General features: G+C 34.7%; 2 protein-coding genes across 4 annotated transcripts; one reads left to right on the top strand and one right to left on the bottom strand.

Moving 5' to 3' along the window:
- The first annotated feature begins 452 nt into the window (after positions 1 to 452).
- On the top strand, positions 453 to 5,233 carry LOC120075407 (gamma-glutamylcyclotransferase 2-3). Of its 2 annotated transcripts, none has more exons than XM_039028784.1 (8): positions 453 to 743; positions 819 to 895; positions 2,779 to 2,832; positions 3,085 to 3,141; positions 3,237 to 3,277; positions 3,370 to 3,463; positions 4,713 to 4,792; positions 4,885 to 5,233. In XM_039028784.1, the coding sequence occupies exons 1-7, from the start codon at positions 635 to 637 to the stop codon at positions 4,770 to 4,772; spliced, it is 492 nt and encodes a 163-aa protein (XP_038884712.1). In that variant the 5' UTR covers positions 453 to 634; the 3' UTR covers positions 4,773 to 4,792; positions 4,885 to 5,233. The 2 variants fall into 2 exon arrangements, with proteins under 2 accessions (XP_038884712.1, XP_038884711.1); XM_039028783.1 differs by having other exon boundaries at positions 459 to 743; positions 3,392 to 3,463.
- A 67-nt stretch (positions 5,234 to 5,300) lies between these two features.
- On the bottom strand, positions 5,301 to 13,868 carry LOC120075406 (glutamic acid-rich protein). 2 transcript variants are annotated; one of them, XM_039028781.1, is made up of 9 exons: positions 13,642 to 13,868; positions 9,063 to 9,168; positions 7,592 to 7,908; positions 7,108 to 7,213; positions 6,679 to 7,023; positions 6,529 to 6,602; positions 6,321 to 6,445; positions 5,714 to 6,004; positions 5,301 to 5,551 (listed from the first exon to the last, which is right to left on the bottom strand). In XM_039028781.1, the coding sequence occupies exons 1-9, from the start codon at positions 13,764 to 13,766 to the stop codon at positions 5,529 to 5,531; spliced, it is 1,512 nt and encodes a 503-aa protein (XP_038884709.1). In that variant the 5' UTR covers positions 13,767 to 13,868; the 3' UTR covers positions 5,301 to 5,528. The 2 variants fall into 2 exon arrangements, with proteins under 2 accessions (XP_038884709.1, XP_038884710.1); XM_039028782.1 differs by having other exon boundaries at positions 5,732 to 6,004.
- Positions 13,869 to 18,008: the final 4,140 nt, after the last annotated feature.

Below are 18,008 nucleotides of genomic sequence, written 5' to 3'. Positions count from 1 at the left end.
TTTATATAATTTATTTTTAAATTGGTTTTTTTCTTAAGAAAACTTCAAACAAATTAATCACCTTATTAATGGTAGGATCATTTTTTTAACTTTTTGTTTTAATTTTTAAAGTTATTTTTCTCACGAGTAATTAACGGTTTCTGTTCAAATACTAATGGAATGGCAGAGGTACCTTTTAACATTTGTAAGAGTAAAAGTTGGTATTTTTTAAACAAAAGTTTAACAATTTCCATCCAAAACTAATCAAAAGGATATTTTTTAACTTTTTTTTTAATTTAATATTATTAAAATATTTTTTAAACTTTTGAAATTTCAACGATATTTTTGAAGCAAAATGTAAAGTTTGATGGACATGGTTTATAATTTAGCCAAAACAATATATCTGAAATTATTGGACGGATCCGTTTGTCGTTATCGCTATACACTCATACATACTCCCGAATACGAATCACCCACGTTGTTCCTTATGATTCGAATTTATCGTCTTCTTGCCTTTTACCAATTGGAAGAAAATCTCCCCTCCGGGCCCCTCCCATTTTCCCTCCGCACTGGGCGGAAATAATACCACACACGCCGTCCTCCGCCCCTATTCCGCCGGAAAATTGCGGACATTCTAATAAACTTCCGACCAAAAATGGTTATGTGGGTATTCGGATACGGCTCTCTTATTTGGAAAACTGGCTTCCCTTTTGACGAAAAATTACCCGGCTGTATCAAAGGCTACCGCCGTGTCTTCTATCAAGGTCCCCATTTCTCTCTGTATTTTTCGTTTCTTCTGTATATTTTCCACTCTGATTTGTGCGATTTTTTGTTACTAGGAAGTACTGATCATAGAGGAACTCCTGAGTTTCCTGGAAGAACTGTCACATTGGAGGCTGCGGAAGGGGAAGTTTGTGTGTGTTCTTTAAATTCCCACTTTGATTTTTCTGCTTAAACCCTCTTTTGGTAATGGACTGGGATTCTTGGAGTTTGATGTTATTGTTTTCAAACATCGAAAGAAGATGGGAGTATTCCCAATAATCTACACCTTTTGGATTTATCTGGAATGTTTTTAATTCGGAGTGTTTGACTGTCTGCTCATTTGAAAACCATTTCGTTTTTTGGTTTTTGATTTTTGAAATTTAAGTCCATAAATACTTCTTCTACCTCTAAATTTCTTATTTTGTTATATACTTTCTACCTACCAAAAAACCAAGTTAAGTTTGGAAAACTAAAATAATGTAGTTTTGAGAAGCATGTTCTTGTTTTTCAAATTTGGCTAAGAATTCAACTCTTTTATTTAAGAGATACGGCATTGGAAGGCCCAGCTTGTTGAATCATTGTAAGAAATTGAGATGAAATAGGCTTAATTTTCAAAAATCAAAGACGAAAGACCAACTAGTTACTAAAAGGGCTTAATAATGTGCATTGTGAGATAGTGTTATTCAGCTTTTCTGGGTTTAAAGTTCTTATATCCCACTACTGGAACTTTAGCTGCTACTGATTAGATTTTTTTTTTTTCCTTGTTCAAGTAAAACTGCCATAGAAAAATGATGGGTTATCTAATTATGGTTTGGCCTCTGTCTTTCTTTTGTGTTCTTCCATTTTTCATCTAATGAAAATTCTGCGTTGTGTGTTATGTGCTGGAGGCTTCATCTTTTTGGAAAAGTTGGAGAGCGTTAATATCTTTTCCCCTTTAATTACTGGAATACTTCATAGAATCAATGCAAGTTGCTCATCTTTTGGATGCGAAGTTGATGACTGGCCGATATGCTATACTTTACATTCTAGTTTATTTGGAGAAAATGAGCTTTGGAGTTTATGGAAGGCATTGTAAATATTTTAGGCACAAGATGAATAATATTTGGATTACTTGATACCCTTTCGACCCAGCTTAGAATTTGGTAGAGTTTGGGATGCTATGCTTGAAGATATTCTTCAAGTTCTCTTACAACTAGCCTTGGAGTGGGGGAAGCCTCCTCAAGAATTAGTGTGGTGGGTCATGAGCATAATTCAGGAAGAGGGATTCCTCGATACTCTAGTTAAAATAAAATAGAATAAAAAGTAGCCCTCACAAGGGATGGCTTGGGGTGGGCATGAGCGCCCCCAAATATAGGGGAGCAAAGCTCCAGCTCCCAGTTATCGAAAAAATAAAATAAAAAGTACTACCATGTTATGTTAATGTATTTTAAAAGGTATAAGGCGGCTTAAAGCCTTCTCCTCTCGAAGAGGTAAGGCATAAGCCTTGAGGTGGTATGGAGTGTTAGCCTCAAATAGTGAATTAAAAACATTTTACAAATCTTAAATTGGTATGAAGAAGTTTGCCAAATATGATGGTCATATAAAAGTGTAAAAAGAAAATTCATCCCCACAATTTTCACTTAATCAAAATTTTTAAAGGATATCTTTATTATCACTACTACTATTATTATTAATAGGATTGATTTATACTAAAAAATTTTGCTTTTAATGTTTTTAAAGTAGTTCTAGTTCAAATTATCACAACTTAACCTCTAATATTTTTTTAAGATTTAGGCAAGTCATAACTATTTTATTAATCATTAGACGACCCAGTGTATTTTCACAAAGACGTAAACCTTTGTTATGAGAGGTGTAAGCCTCTTATGGTTCAACAAAAATGTAAATCTCAATGCTAAAATTTAGAGTCTTGCTTCAAGGCAAGCCTCAAGGTTTAAGCCTCACTAGCTATAGACATTTTATGAGAAGTCTGCTTTGGATCCTCCTTTCAAATCAAAATTATCAAAGTTAAGCTAATTCATTCCCATTTTGTGGTCATAGTGGGGTGTTGCTTACAAGATCACCAAAAAGGAGGATAAAGAAACTGCACTAAATGTAAGTTATCTTTGAACTTTTGACTTTCTAGATGATTTCCTCTCTTTTTGACTGTGTCTGGCTCATGTTTATGTTATATAGTAGTTTTCATCTATGCTTGCATTTTCCACATGGCTAGATTGTATTATCAATCTATTCTTTTGTCATTGATCCATCTGCATTGATTATTCAATTGTTCACAAACTTCTTTTATGTACGGCAAAAACTAATTCTTGATTATGTTTATTCTGTTGTTGTCACATGTTCCCTTAGCATTTGGAAGTGAGGGAGAAACAATATGATAGAAAAGAATATGTGGATTTTTTCACCGTAAGTCTCAATTCTTCCAAGTCCAAAGCATCTTTATCATTCTTGGTTTACTTGCTCCTGTTAGCGACCTTGTTGAAAGCTACTTAATTTTTCAGGATCCCATGGCTACCACCCCTATTGTTTCTGGAGTAATGGTGTAAGTAGCAGCATTCAGTAATAATTACATTCGATTTTTTATTTAAATTAATGTATTTTTTTCATTTATTTCCTTCTGGATAAAAGTATTAGTGTTGTGAGTTCTATGTCACAGGTATATTGCATCCCCAGACAAGAAGCTAAACAAGAATTACCTTGGCCCTGCATCTATCGAGGAGATTGCCAAGTATGTATTCGATGTCGATGATATCGATATGATATTTATACTTCACATTCATTGAGATTAAAAGGCCAGTAGAATTGTTAATAGTATCACCTAGATTAATTGACCATTATGGGATGATCTAGTGGCTAAGTAATTAGTAAAAGATCTAGAAAGCACAGGTTCAAGTCACAGTTGCCACATATCTAAAATTTAATATTTTACGAGTTTTTTAAATAATCAAATGTAGCTAGTTAGGTGGTTGTCTCATAAGAATAGTTGGGAGACATACAAGTTGATTTGAACACTAATTGATATCACCTTATCGTAGAATTTGAAGATCGATGAGACTGATTCCTTTGTGTTCTATTTGATATCATATTCATAAGTTGATCTTCCTAGTGAGCTCAATTAGTTTCCATTAATTATTTACCTTGCACTTTCTATATATCTAAAAAGAACCCATCATCAAGAGAAATTACAAGCCAGGAGAATGAACATATTGGCAATGGATTATATGGATAGACATTCCCTTTTGACTGACAAAAAAGAGTTCAGATCAAACTAGGTTTTGGCATAAGGTGGAAGGATCAGTTAAAAGTTCAAACCAATTCCCTAACAGAGCCTGAAAGATAGTGATGATTTTAGATTAAAACATTACACAGCATAAGAACAAAAGGGTTGTTTTAGGGAATGTAGAAACATAAATTTGAAAATAAGTACTTCAATATAAATAGTTGTATTTCATGTTTCTAAATGTGTATGGTAACAAATACAAAAGATGAATTCTAATTTAAACCATTATTAAAAATATGTTTAATACTAAAATATAAATCATAAAACTAGTTGTAATTATCTATTAAATAATAGCTAACAATAAACAATTATGAATTTATTTATTAATAAGGTTAAAAAATTGTATAATTATTATTTTATAATATTATACAATTTATTATACATCACATAATACATATTCTAATTTTAAAAAAATGAATTGAATTTATAACATGACTTTAAACTATTTTAATCTTTATTTAACATAAATTTGCACTTTAAAATTTAAAATTCAAAGTCTAGATACAATGAAAATATAAAAATGATGTTTTCAAAATTTACATTTTTTATCACAGAATCCAAAAACAATTATAAGAAAGAATTCTGGTTGTTTACCTAATAAATATTTACTAAACTTGGTGAATTTGAAAACATAAAAAAGAATCCGAATTGCCAACTAAAACATATCCTAATTTTTCGCATTACATCGTCTCTATAGACAGGTGGTTTGTGCGGAAGGGCCCTCAGGACCAAACAAGGACTACATTTTTCAACTTGAAAAGTCTCTTCTTCAGTTTGGTAAGTCCCTTGTACTGTTATAAAAGATTGAATTCTTATCCAACTTGCTATCATCTCTTATTCTGTGGTTAAATGTCCTATTCTCTGCTTAGGATGGGAAGATAAACATGTAATGGATCTAGCAAATGAAGTCAGAAGGCTTCTTTCAGATGGTAAACAGACTGCTGCTTAGCGTCCAACCTCGACGAAAAGCTTTCGCAAGCTCGATAAATCTGTAGATAACTTGAGGCTCTGGAATAATTGATAGCCTAACTCTGATACTTCATCACATCAGAAGATGGTTAGATGCATCTTTATTCAATTATTGCTGTCTCCAATGGCAAGTAAAGGTGGAAATTTTCGGAATTTTAATTGTACCTGAGATTTTTTTTGTCTAAAACGTTGAATTATCAAGTTAAAAACTTGACACCATCCAACGAGCATATAAACTTTAACATCTAAGGAATGTCTTTTTTAATGTCAAGAGGTTATGAGGGCATTGCATGTTCAACTAATTTGAAATGAAGGATAAATCAAAATTATATAAGTGTTCTTTTATTTCGTCTTTATCATGAAGAGTAAATATTGTACAATAATACTACGTCCAATCTCCTAGATATAGCTCTAACATCGCTGACTACAAGCTCTCCAATAAAACTGAAAAGAAAAGGGAACTACATAGAGAACAAGTTTACACTGGATCGTTTCTACGTTGATCGAGGATCAGCTATACTAATCTTGGATGCTCTTTCCGGATTCAATCACTGTCTTCATTGTCATCTGTTATAAGAAAAACCACATCAAAAGCCCGGAATAACAGTCAACCAAGAAGCAGAATCAATCAATCACCAAATCAGATTTTAAAAACAATCAAAAGCTTCTTTTCAAAAATGTGATATATAAAACCAGCATGTAAATTTTAAAAAGTCAATGGTTTGTTACCCTCGTTGAATTCTTCACCTTGGCTTCCATCAACATTGCCATTATCCTCTTCCTCGCCATCCTCTTCTTCTTCGTCGTCGTCGTCTTCTTCGTCTTCATCCTCCTCTTCCTCCTCCTCAGTATCATCACCATCATCACCATCACCGTCAGTTTTAACTGGTATTTTCGGTTTTGGAGGTGGTGTAGCATAACTGGTTGCGGATCTCCTACGTGAACTTGAGACAATATTACTTAAGTCGATGCCTTCAAGTTCTTTGGCCCTTTCCTTCTTCTTTTTGACTTCCTTAATTTCTGATCACCAGAAAATGTGCATGAGTTTAATTGTGAACAATGAAATAACAATGAAAAGCTATAGCTGCTGACTATTATCTGTGCTAGTATGTTGACTAATACAGCAAGCCACGCAGGGTAGAGCTGACAACCCAAAAATGTCCCATCAAAGAACATATTAACAAATAAATCTAACTTCTATTCCATAGCTTTTTCCTGTATGAAACTAATTTCATTGAACAAGAGAAATTACGTGGAAGTGAGGCCCAAGAAGTAAGATTATAATCTTGTTTTTTCCCCCACATCTAATAGTACCCCACCCCATTCTTTTGTTCACCTTTTTCAGTGGGATTAGCAGACAATCCTTCTCTGGATAGTATCCCCTCCAACTCCTTTATAAGTTGTGATTCACGTTTGCTTTCAGGTGCCTGCTTGACTTTCTTATAAATCGATGGAGGAACACTGTAAGAGAGATTATTGATCTTAATACCTCACACATCGACTCAGAAGTTAAGCATGTAATTGGTAAGGACTAGAAACAAAACCTCATCCCACACGATTTGATAACCGATTTCAAGTGTTCCACATGCTTGCCATAGACGGGAGTTGAAACTTCCTTCTGTGAGGTTTGAAAAAATCACCCGAAAGTCAATTTGTTAACTATCAGATATAAGGGAGGAGAAAATAGATCTAACCTTCACAGGTCTTTCATGGGATGATTCAGACTGGCCATCTTCAGAGACATTTTCACCACCTTCATCATTATCCTCCTCTGATGTATGCTGGACATGCTTGCTTTGCTTCTTGGCAGAGAGTGTCTCTTTTGTAGACCTTTTTCGCTTTTTTGTTTCGTTAGAGTTCGGTATTCTTCCTTTAGTTGCATTTTTCTTTCCAGGCTTTACTTCATCATTTTCCTCCTCACTATCCTCCTCACTACTGCTCCCTTCAGTAGAATGAGAGCTTTCCTTGCTTACCTTTTTCGGAGTTTTCAAACGCTTTTCATTAGAAACTTGTTCAGCAGCTTCACAAGAAGTCAATATCTGATTTTAATATTAATAAGAAAAAATATCAGTATGGTTGACATTATAACCTAGAAAAATCGATACTCGACAGGATTGACTCACCTCCTCTACTTGTTGGCTTATAAACTTCTTACAACTGTCGAGAGCATTTTTAGTAAGTTTAAGGTCATCCTCCAGAAGGCGGCGAACTCCAGCCATAGTAACTTTCCTGAATAAACATGTTTTTATTATTTATTTTTACCTATTAAAGGGATTCAAGGACCGGAAGAGCATCTATGCAAATAACATTAAAACAAATAGACGGTGATAATCCAAGGGTCTATGACTTTATGAGTACTTGATTAGCATTTATGATAACCATCCTTGAAAGTTGAAACAATTACTCTTTTCAATTCCACAATGTTTTTTGTGAACCAGAAGTAAAACAATACATTAGGAATTTCTATAAAGAAAATTTTTACGGCCCCATTATGATGTTCTTCCAGACCAATTTTGTGCTTTAAATAACTTACTCCGAATTAGCTTTAAGTAACAAAAATTCATAGCATTAAGATGATCCATAATGGAGAAAATAATAATAACTTACTCCGAATTAGCTTTAAGATAAGAAGTTCTTTTTCTAATAGCTTTTGCAATTATACTCTCACTAGGAATATCTTTGTCATCTTTGTCTTTGATTCCTTTGATTCCATCAGATTCAACATTTTTTGTGTTACGTGGTATGAGAAGGCCCATAACTGGAGAGTCTTCCATTTTTTCCTCATCTTCCGAGCAAGGTTCCTTTACACCTTTTTTGGACTGATGCCCTTCAAGTGGCTCAGCCGCTTCTTCTTTATTTACACTTTTTCTCCCAGTCTCCTCAGATTTCTTGGATACATTATCTTCCCAATCAGCTTCAAAGCACTAGGATACAGAAGAAAATAAGAAAACTCAATTCAAGAATGATGCAAGGTGACAAACTAAATTTTCTTCCGAGTGCTCAAATAACTGGAAATTAGAATAACATTGTGATCAAGAAATTTAAAACTCTGAATCTCAAAAGGCACCTCAGAAAGTACTTGGAGCAAATTACTTCAATTATGACCATATTCCTTTGATAAGAAATGAACGTCGTTGAAGTATATATTAAATAGTTACAAAAGGAGCCACCAAGGCTTAAGTTACAAAGAGAGACCTGAGTTCATGTTTCAACCTAAGACTATAATTGCAGAATAAGATAGAGACAGAGAGAGTACACCAAGCAAAGGCCAAAAAATGAGTAATGTCCCACACTGCACCTAATCTCACCCTCCTCTCTCCAAAGTTCTAGAATTTTTCTCATTCCACATCTTTCCAAGTGTGGCCTTTCGTAGCATCTACCCAAACGATAGGCTTGAGTTGGATGCTACACGTCAATTGTTCTACATTCAGATTCAGGCACATGGAAGCAACAGGAAACCCCAATAGAGTTCAGCAAACTTACTCAATTACAACATAGATAGAAGATTCACATGTTGAGTAACATGCTAGTGACAAGACTGGTGTAAGATATCATGTTCATAAGTTTTCGAGGTGGATACCCATGAAGAGTTTGAATGATCAAGAAGCAGATGAATGGGCCAACTTGACAAAGTTGATGATCCAATATTCATGCCAAAAAAATATAGGTTCCTTCTGTGATTAATGAGTCATTAGTCTGGATTAATAAGGTGATGTCATGATATGTATCTAACGTTTTCATTGGCGAAGGGAGGGATCATCCTAATACTTTATCAATCAACCTACAAGAGCACATTTCTTAGGTCTACATTCTTATTATACATCTTTGTCAACTTGACTTCAGCTTCTAATAAACAGTGAATTTACAAAAGAAAAGATGAAACCCACTTTTTCCTTGAGTCTCTTCTACTCTTTCAATTGTCATTTTTCTTTAAAATATAAGAACTTATCAGATGTCACCACATATATCAAAAATAAAAATGACCGAACATGATATAATTGAGCAGAAGGCATAACAGAAATAGGATGCCACCTCCAAAAAGAGCAAGATGTCACATACAGAGAGAAGAAAACATTACCTTCACCAAACACTGCTTGACAAGTCTTTTGTGCACATCTAAAGTATACATCTCCATACACAAGTCCTTTTCTAACAATCTTCTAACCCCCTCAAAAGTTAAAGAGCTGTAACCAAAAAGAGACAAATAAATAGAAGATTGGATAAAGGTATCAATGTTTTTCATTATTCTTGTAAATAAGATTTATAAGATAATAAAGTAATAAACAACATTTCTTGTAGCTGAAAAAACTTATAATGAGGCGAAGCTTCCAGTTATGCTGCTGCCAGTAACTAGTAAGGTCATACACACATACTTTCACATCATCCAAACTTTTTAACCAGTCTCTAAATAATGGTGGTTAACAATTTCGTAAAATGTTGATAGGAATGGTGTTAGAGGAATGTTAGGGGTATATTAGTAATTGGTTATGGAGTTTTAGGGGGGAGGAAAATGAAGGTAAGCAATATTTTGGTGAATGATTTAGGGCTTGAGAGTTATCTCAAGATTGGGAGGATCTAAGTACCTCGAACACTTGGTTTATCTTGTATTTCTATTACGTATATATCTCAATATATCTAGGTTCTATCAATTGGTATCAGAGCAGTGAGTCTTAGGCATGGTAGGAAAGATGGAAAGCAGAGTAGCAATGCTGGAAGAGAAGGTGTTGGAGTTGGAAGAGAGGCAAGTGACATTGGAGTCAAAGATGAATCTGCAATCCAGAGAGGTTAGTAAGGGGCAGTCGAGGCTCAAAGAGAAGCTTGATTTTTTGTCAAATCAGTTGAATTTGGTTTTGTATCGCCAGGAGATTTGGATGGACGGTGATTGAGACGCTTTCATCGGAGCATGACCGATGAAGAGAGGAATTATGGAATCAGCTATGAAGCACAGATACTTCATGTGAGGCAAAGAATCAGTAACAGAACGTACCGGATACCGATACTTCCAGATACTTCCCAGATACGTATCTGACACGCGATTTGACATATCTATATTTTCATATACTTTTCAGATACATATTTGACACGTGATTTGACGTATCTATTTCTATGCGTATTTTCTTTTTTTAAGAAAAAAAAAAAGACAAGTAACTCATCTAATCTTTCCCAATCTAAAATTAGGCAATCTATTTAAAAAGCTCACTACTCGAGTCCAAAACTAAAAGAAAAAATAAATAAATAATGGACCAAACCCTAGACTAGAATCATATAATCTCCATCTTCACATTTGAATCCCCACAAAGTCCACCAAAATATAAACCATTTGGATATCTTCAACAATTCAATGAAGAAGTTTTTCGTTATCTTCATACTTCTCCCTCTAATCTTCTTTTTCTTCTTTGTAATATGAGCCACTTTTCTATGGCATTTTATTATCTATTGTATTTTAACATCTTAGATGTTGCTTTTTTTGTATTGTATTTCAGTGTTTGTATTCTATTTTGTGCTATTGTTATTAACTTGTATGCTAAATTTATCTATATCCTATATTTTCTTAAAGAAAAAAAATGTATCTTCAACGTATCAGTATCCTCATTTATTAGAAATATATATATTAAAAAAATATATAAAAAAATGATGTATCCTTAAACGTATTTGTATCTTAATTTTTTAGAAATTGACGAATCGCCGTATCCAATCGTATCCGTATCGTGTAGCCGTATCTGTATATGTGCTTCATAGGGAATCAGATTCTATGAAATCAAGGAAAAATATGATGAAAACTAATTTTGTGCAAAAAATTGCACAATCAAGCGTCGAGGAAGAGAAAAACGCTCAACCAATGAGGGAGGAGAAAGAACGAAGCCTCTGAATCATCATGTGGAAAAAAAATTAAGAAAAAAGGGAGAACAAGGCCGAATAGAAGCAAAAGCAAAGAGACGAGCGAAAGAAAGACACTCGCACGTTGAAAAAGAAAAAAATGCACGAGTGGAGGAGAAAACAACAAAAGAAAGACATGGAACCGGCAGAAAATTGTGGAGACAGAGGGAAGAGGAAGCGGCGAAAATCAGCAAGGTTGGAGATGAAATTTTGTGGTTGCAAGTTCCGTGAAGAGAGAGTGAAAAGATTGGAGAGGGGCAACCATGGAGAAAGAAACCTCTAAGGAAGGCTAGCAATGGTTGCTTGTATAGCCAGAGATGAAACGGGTGAAGAAAAGGTTGTGGCACAAAGAAGCAGAGGAAGTTGGCCGCATGGGAGAAAGAAGACGCCGGCAGTTCATGGGCTGGGATGGCGAAGAGTCGGCAGATTGAATCGTTGTTGCCTACGCTGAAAGGAGTTAATGGGAGGTCAATGAGAGTGGAAGCATTGGTTATGACCGTCAAGGCCATGCTACGACGATCGGAGGTGCTAGAAACGGCAGAAGAAGCTGAGCCACGGTGACCCAAGAAGAAAGCTTTGGAAGGGGTGAATTGCATGAAGAGATGGGAAACCACGTTGCTGCCCACGTGAAGTGTCAAAAGGCAGGACTGATTGTTGGAAAAAAAAATGCAGTTTTCATTTTTGTGGGAATTATGGGCTTGAATTGCTTGAAGAAGCCCATTTCGATTTGGGCAAGTCTGCAAATGATATTGCACATCTTTTCTTGTTCAAGTGGAGCAATGGGCTGCTTAATGGGCTACAGCCGAGGGAATTAGTTGAAGCCCAAATGATCTCCCAAGCTGGAGGGAAGAAATCTTTTTCCAAGATTGAAGAGCAAGTTGTTGGGATTCTATTTAGTTAAAAGAAAAAGTGTTAATTTTTGTTTGGTACCCACACCATGAGGACAAGGTGTGTTTTAGGGGCCGGTAATGATAGGAATTGTATTAGAGGAATGTTAGGGGTATATTAGTAATTAGTTAAGAGAGTTTGTTAGGGAAGTTGGTTATAAATAAAGGGGAGGGAAATGAAGAAGGTAAGCAATATTTTGGTGAATGATTATGATTTAAGGTTTGAGACTTGAGAGTTATCTCAAGATTGGGAGGGTCCAAGTACCTCAAACACTTGGTTTATCTTGTATCTCCGTTATCGTTTATATTTCAATATATCCAAGTTCTATCAGATTTTTATATAAGGACATGTATCTTGAGCACCATAATAATCTCCCACCATTGTGTGTGATATGAACAGCTCATACAAGTTAAAAGGAAAGTGCGAAAAATTTCAAATGCAGGAAGCAGAGCAACATCCTTGTGTCTTATCCTTGAAATAAAGACACCATCTTCTGAAGGTATATTTAAAAGGGAAAAAAAAAAAGTTCATTCAAATCCACCCGCATTGTTGATAATTCTACACGACTTGCAGTCGAGACAATTGCTCTATACCAGATGTTCAAATTCCAGCTGGTTTTAGATCTATGGCACAAAAATACTTGTCAAGGGCACAAAATGCGCAAGTGCACAAAGAACAAAAAGTCAGTCCAAATCTTGTTTGGGAGACAGTTCAAACATGTTTTGTGCTTATGAGAAAATAGAAAAGTGAAATTATGTTTGGTAGCTGATTTTAAAACCCCTCTCTTGCTTTCTTAGATGACCTGTTTTCGAGTCATTGGTGGCTTTAAGAAACAGTTGAATATGATTCTGTCAATTCATGGGGTTGTGACTTGTGAAAGGTGATGTGAAAGACAAGTAGTTTATTGTTATTGTCAAGTAGAGCTCAATGAAGTAATCTCTACCTCCTAAAAATTGTAGGTTCAAGTACCTACACTGAACTTGCAATCTAATACTACAGGAAAAACTTAATTTTTATGAGCCGCCCATCCATGGTTATTAAAATTAGTTTTGAAAACAAAATTCCACAACTGATGTGAAATTGGATTCCAAACCAACTACCAGTGACGAGAAATTATTTAGGAGACCACCACAACATTGCTAGCAGTTAAGAATTGTTGAATGTATGAGAGACAAACTACAAAGATATCACGAATTGAGTATCTAGTGGTTATTAGAGGGCATCCAAGATGTTAGTAAAAGGTAGCCAAATTGTGAAGGCCTAATTCAATGAGTTTTCCCCAGTGAGAATGAAAGAAAATGAGATGGAACAATATAATTATGCCAATTCAAAAATTAATAATCACAAACAAATGTAAAGGTTCTGTTGCTACACACGTGCATCTACATGCAAGAAAGTGACGTGAACGTTATTCTTGTCTTGTGTTTAGACACGAACCTACAATTTGATATCAAACACTAAAAGCCGCTTAATACAACCGCCCAAACATTTAACCTTACCTAAGAATGGAAGGAGATATAAAATTCACCTCTCTTTTACAGATTTCCATGCCCAAAAGAAACCCTAGAACCACCGTGAACTTAGAGACAAGAAACTCAGCTGACGGTATAGGTTCGAAAACTTGCATATCTCCCAAAACGTACGTACACATAAGTTAAACTAAATGAGGAACATGTTACAAATATGAACAAAAAATAACCTAGAGGTGGTCTAATAAGCATTCTCGCAGGTGCAGGATAAACATTACAGCATCATTAACAGCAATTAAAAACGAAACCACCAAAAATGACAGAGAAGAGAAATTCCTCGCAAAAAACACAAGCTTCAGAAGCCCACATATACGAGTTACGGTCAGGGAAAATGAGGAGAAAGTGAAAGAGAGAGAAGCTCACTCGGCTTCTTCCTTGAAGTAAGAGACGCGAGAGCGCATAGCGTTATAAATCTTCGTCTCTATATCAACAGCTACATCCATGGCTTTGTCGTTCGAGGCATCCTTGTCCTGTAATTCCTCCGCCATTTTGCTGTTCTACGACTCGCACCGATTGTTGTGAGAAGGAAGAAACTATGGGCTCTGGACTGATGGTGTGTTGGGACTTTCGAAGAATGACTGCTCGAAAGGGAAAAAAAACAAGGGGGGGGGGGGGGGGTGTTGGGGGGAGAGAGTTTTGATATAGTGCGGGTGCTCGTACAGAATGAAGATCTTGCGAAATTTTAATCTCAATCTCTGTCGTCCGTTTGTATGAAATGAGAAGATTTTGAAAATTGTTGACTCTCTGGAAGCCACGTCATATGTTGGTCTAATGAACGAACGATTGCGGTGAAATTGAACCGGTTGGACCGGTTCGGTCGTTTTTTTGGATGGATTATGGGAATTTGATGGGCTATTTACGTAAATACACTGTTCCCGTCACTGCCAAGTGCCAATTGATCGCTTATGAAAATTAGCACTTTTTCGAAATAAATAATTGAATTTGAATGACATTTTAAATTAGAAAATTAATTTTAAAAAATTCTCTCTTATTTCATTTTCATTTTCTCTGCTCTCTCCACATTCCTTCCCTCTTCTTCGAATCAAATAAGATGATGATTAATATAGTAAAAGCAAAGAGTCCAGTTTTATTTTATTGTTTAGCCTAAATATTATTTTGGGTGTTGTTGGACCAAAGGATATAATCTACGTAAAATAACAGCAAAAGTAATAAAGTTGAGAATATAACAAAATTTGGACTAAAAATAGCACTCTAGTTCATGTCATGTTAGATATATTTAAATAATAATACATATAATTAAAATATTAATTATATATGCGGATTAATATTTTATCACGTTAGGTTGTTTTATTAGATTGGATCCTATTATGTGTTATTTAGGGTTTAATGTGGCTATGATTTCCAATATACCAAAACAATATGCACGAAGTCTTTCTTGAACCTATCTAGAGATAGATCCCACTAAGAGCATTTGGAGTTTTGGTTAAGGAAGACAATAGCCGTTTTATATCCATCATCAAATTTCAATGGAATCCGGTATGTTATTCTTGACAATTTGATATGAATGATCCTATGATTAATCTATTCAATATAGATTTAAAATATTTTTGCTAATAAGTGATATTAAAGCATGAGCTTCATGTTGGATTGTTGGTTTATGTTCGATTTCCATTGGCATTGTGGTTTAATTTTAATTTTTCGTTAGTATTTAAAGATTATTTTAAAAAATTGATTAAGAGAATGAAATTCCCGTTGCAGAGTGAACGAATCCGCAAAAGGAACCCACCGTCGCCTGGCGTTAGTCTGCGGACAATTTCGCCAATGGTAAGTTATTACTAATAAAGGGTTTTTTTTCATCGATGATATGCGAAAATCTCTCATCAACCATATATTTTTTTATTTGATTAGATTATGAACCTGTTCTTGCCAGCAGCAACCCCACTACCTTCTTTGTTGAGGTTCTGGGTGAATTTTAGTAAAGACTATTTGGTGTTCTTCTTCTATTATTTTGTACAATAATATTACTATGATACCGTGTCTTATGTTTTAGATTGAATTTGTCAAAATAATATATTACCGAAGTAACCTTTATTATCTAGATTAGTTTAATTATGAAATATAAGACGTGCATATTCATTAATATATGCGGATAATTATTGGCCCAAAGGAAGATGATTATTTGCCAAATTATGGGTATACATGTGGTAATGAGTATGTGACAATTATAAGGATTGTTCATGTGAAAAATAGTCAGTCCAAAGAAATGCTATTTTTGGACAAAGTTTATTGTCAATATTTTGATTAATACATTGGGAGTACCATTTACACTTAGTGTCCTTGTCCAAAGGCTAGACATCAATGTTGTGCTAGGCATCTTGTAAAAATGACCCACCACATATGTGAAATTATTTTGTCATATTTTAATTGTGAGTATATATTTTGTTATTTATTGTTTCAGTTGGTCTTACTCAAATATTTGAAAATTTGAGTTCAATCCCAAATTTGAATGGACTAAACTTCAAAATTTGGAAGGAAAGCCTAGAGATGCTTCTCGGGTGTATGGATTTGGACCTTGCATTAAGGACCGATAAACCTACTTCTAATGAGGAACATCCGAATACGGCTAATATAGAGAAGTGGGAATGATCAAATCGCATGTGTCTGATGATCATTAGGTACTCCATTTCGGAGTCCTTTCGTGGCTCTATCACGGAAAGTGAAAATGCCAATAAGTTCCTTACTCAAATTGAGAAATATTTTGCAAAAAATAAAAAATGGGAAGCAAGTAGTCTTTTGAGTTCTTTAACTTCCACGAGATATAAGGGCAATGGGAACATAAGAGAGTACATTATAGAAATGTCCGATCTCGCAGGTAAATTAAAGGCACTTGATATCGATAAATGAAAATTTACTCATACATCTAGTACTTATCTTTCTTCCTGCACAATTCACCCAATTTAAAATAAGCTATAATACTCATAAGGATAAATGGAGTATTAATGAGCTTATCTCACAATGTGTGCAAGAAGAAGAAATGACAGAAAGTGCTCATTTGGCAACTGACTCTCGTGATAAGAAGAAAATGAAATCTATAGGTGCTACAGAAGGGACATCTCAGTAGAATAAGAGCAAGAAATAGGTTACTGAAAATCCTTGTTTTTTCTGCAAAAAAAAAAAAGTCACTTCAAGAAAGATTGTTCCAAGTACGACAAGTGGCGTGTAAAGAAGGGTAAACTTCCTACTTCGGTTTGTTCTAAAGTTAATTTAGCTTCTGTATCTACGGATACTTGATGCGTAGATTTTGGTGCTACTATTCGCATAAGTATATCGATGCAGGGTTGCTTGTAGAGCCAGTTGCTAAATGATGCTGAAAGATTCATTGATGTGGGCGATGACAAAGCAGTTCCAGTTGAAGCTATTGGGAATTTTAGATTACATTTAAAAACTTGTTATTTGGATTTGAATGAGATTTTTATTGTACCGTCATTTAGACGGAATTTAGTTTCTATTTTTAGTTTGGACAAATTTGGTTTTTCTTGTTCTTTTGGAAATAATAAAGTTAGTCTTTTTCAAGATTCCAAGATTATTGGTACCATTTCTTTACATGATAATCTATATATGCTTGATTCTTGTACTTTATTTAACAATATTATGTTATCTAATTCATGTGGTACAAATTGTAAATTAAATGAGAATTCCGCTATGTTATGGCACAAGCGTTTAGGTCACATCTCTAAACAGAGAATTCAGAGACTTGTGTCAATTGGAATTCTCAGTTCCTTTTATTTAAGTAACTTTCACGTTTGTGTGGAATGTATTAAGGGAAAATATAATTAACATAAGAAAATTAGGTACCAATAGATGCTCAAACATCTTAGAACTAATACATACAAACATTTGTGGTCCATTTCCTATTGCTTCTTGGGAGCAACAATATTTTATTATGCTCATAGACATTCAAGATATAGATACCTATATTTAATTCATGAGAAGTCTCAATCTTTGGAAGTTTTCAAGTCTTTCGAAGCTGAAGTTGAACTTCATCTTGGAAAGAAAATTATGACTGTGAAATCGATCGTGGTGGTGAATACTATGGTAGATATGATGGATCATGTGAACAACTTTCAAGACCCTTTGCCAAATACCTAAAGAAATGTGAAATTGTCCCACAATACACTATGTCGAGCAAACCCAACATGAACGGAGTGGCGGAAAAGCGAAATAGAACAATTAATGATATGGTAAGAAGTATGATTAGTCATTCTCCTCTACCAAAATCCTTTGAAGGTGAGGCACTAAAGACTGCAACATATATCCTAAATATGGTACCTAGCAAAGCAGTAGCTAAAACCTCTATGAATTGTGGACATGAAAGAAGCCTAGTATTAGGCATCTTCACATCTGGGATTGTCTCGCTGAGACTAGACTTTACAAGCCTAACGAAAGAAAATTAGACTTGAGAACTATTAGCTGTTATTTTGTTGGGTATTCTAAGCGCTCTCTGGGGTTTCAAGTTTTATGATCTCACTTCTAAATCATTGTTTGAGATGGAAAATGCTAGAATCCTTGAGGATGTTAAGTTTAGGGAGAAGACAACATAAGAAAAGTTGTCTTTGAAGAGTAATTAGTTTCTTTTTCTAATGTGGTTGTAAATGATGTTCAGGCTTTCTGACTTCACTATTGAACTAATTATAGAACAAGACAACATTGAAGTCCTTATTTTTTAACCTCAAGTTCAAACTCAACAACTTCAAGAAGTGTCACTAAGG

This window comes from Benincasa hispida, chromosome 4 (assembly GCF_009727055.1).
Source record: "Benincasa hispida cultivar B227 chromosome 4, ASM972705v1, whole genome shotgun sequence".
Lineage (NCBI taxonomy): Eukaryota > Viridiplantae > Streptophyta > Magnoliopsida > Cucurbitales > Cucurbitaceae > Benincasa > Benincasa hispida.
The sequence above is the reverse complement of the archived record's forward strand: the minus strand, read 5'-3'. Positions and strand labels throughout refer to the sequence as shown.

Bases quoted from the DNA above. Each gene is read 5' to 3' on its own strand.
- LOC120075407 (XM_039028783.1), top strand. From the start codon at position 635: ATGGTTATGTGGGTATTCGGATACGGCTCTCTTATTTGGAAAACTGGC. The intron at 896-2,778 runs GTGTGTTCTTTA...TTGTGGTCATAG, and splicing joins CTGCGGAAGGGGAAGTTTGT to TGGGGTGTTGCTTACAAGAT. The intron at 4,793-4,884 runs GTAAGTCCCTTG...TTCTCTGCTTAG, and splicing joins AAAGTCTCTTCTTCAGTTTG to GATGGGAAGATAAACATGTA.
- LOC120075406 (XM_039028781.1), bottom strand. From the start codon at position 13,766: ATGGCGGAGGAATTACAGGACAAGGATGCCTCGAACGACAAAGCCATG. The intron at 7,024-7,107 runs GTGAGTCAATCC...TATTAAAATCAG, and splicing joins TAAGCCAACAAGTAGAGGAG to ATATTGACTTCTTGTGAAGC. The intron at 6,446-6,528 runs GTTTTGTTTCTA...TCTCTCTTACAG, and splicing joins ATCAAATCGTGTGGGATGAG to TGTTCCTCCATCGATTTATA.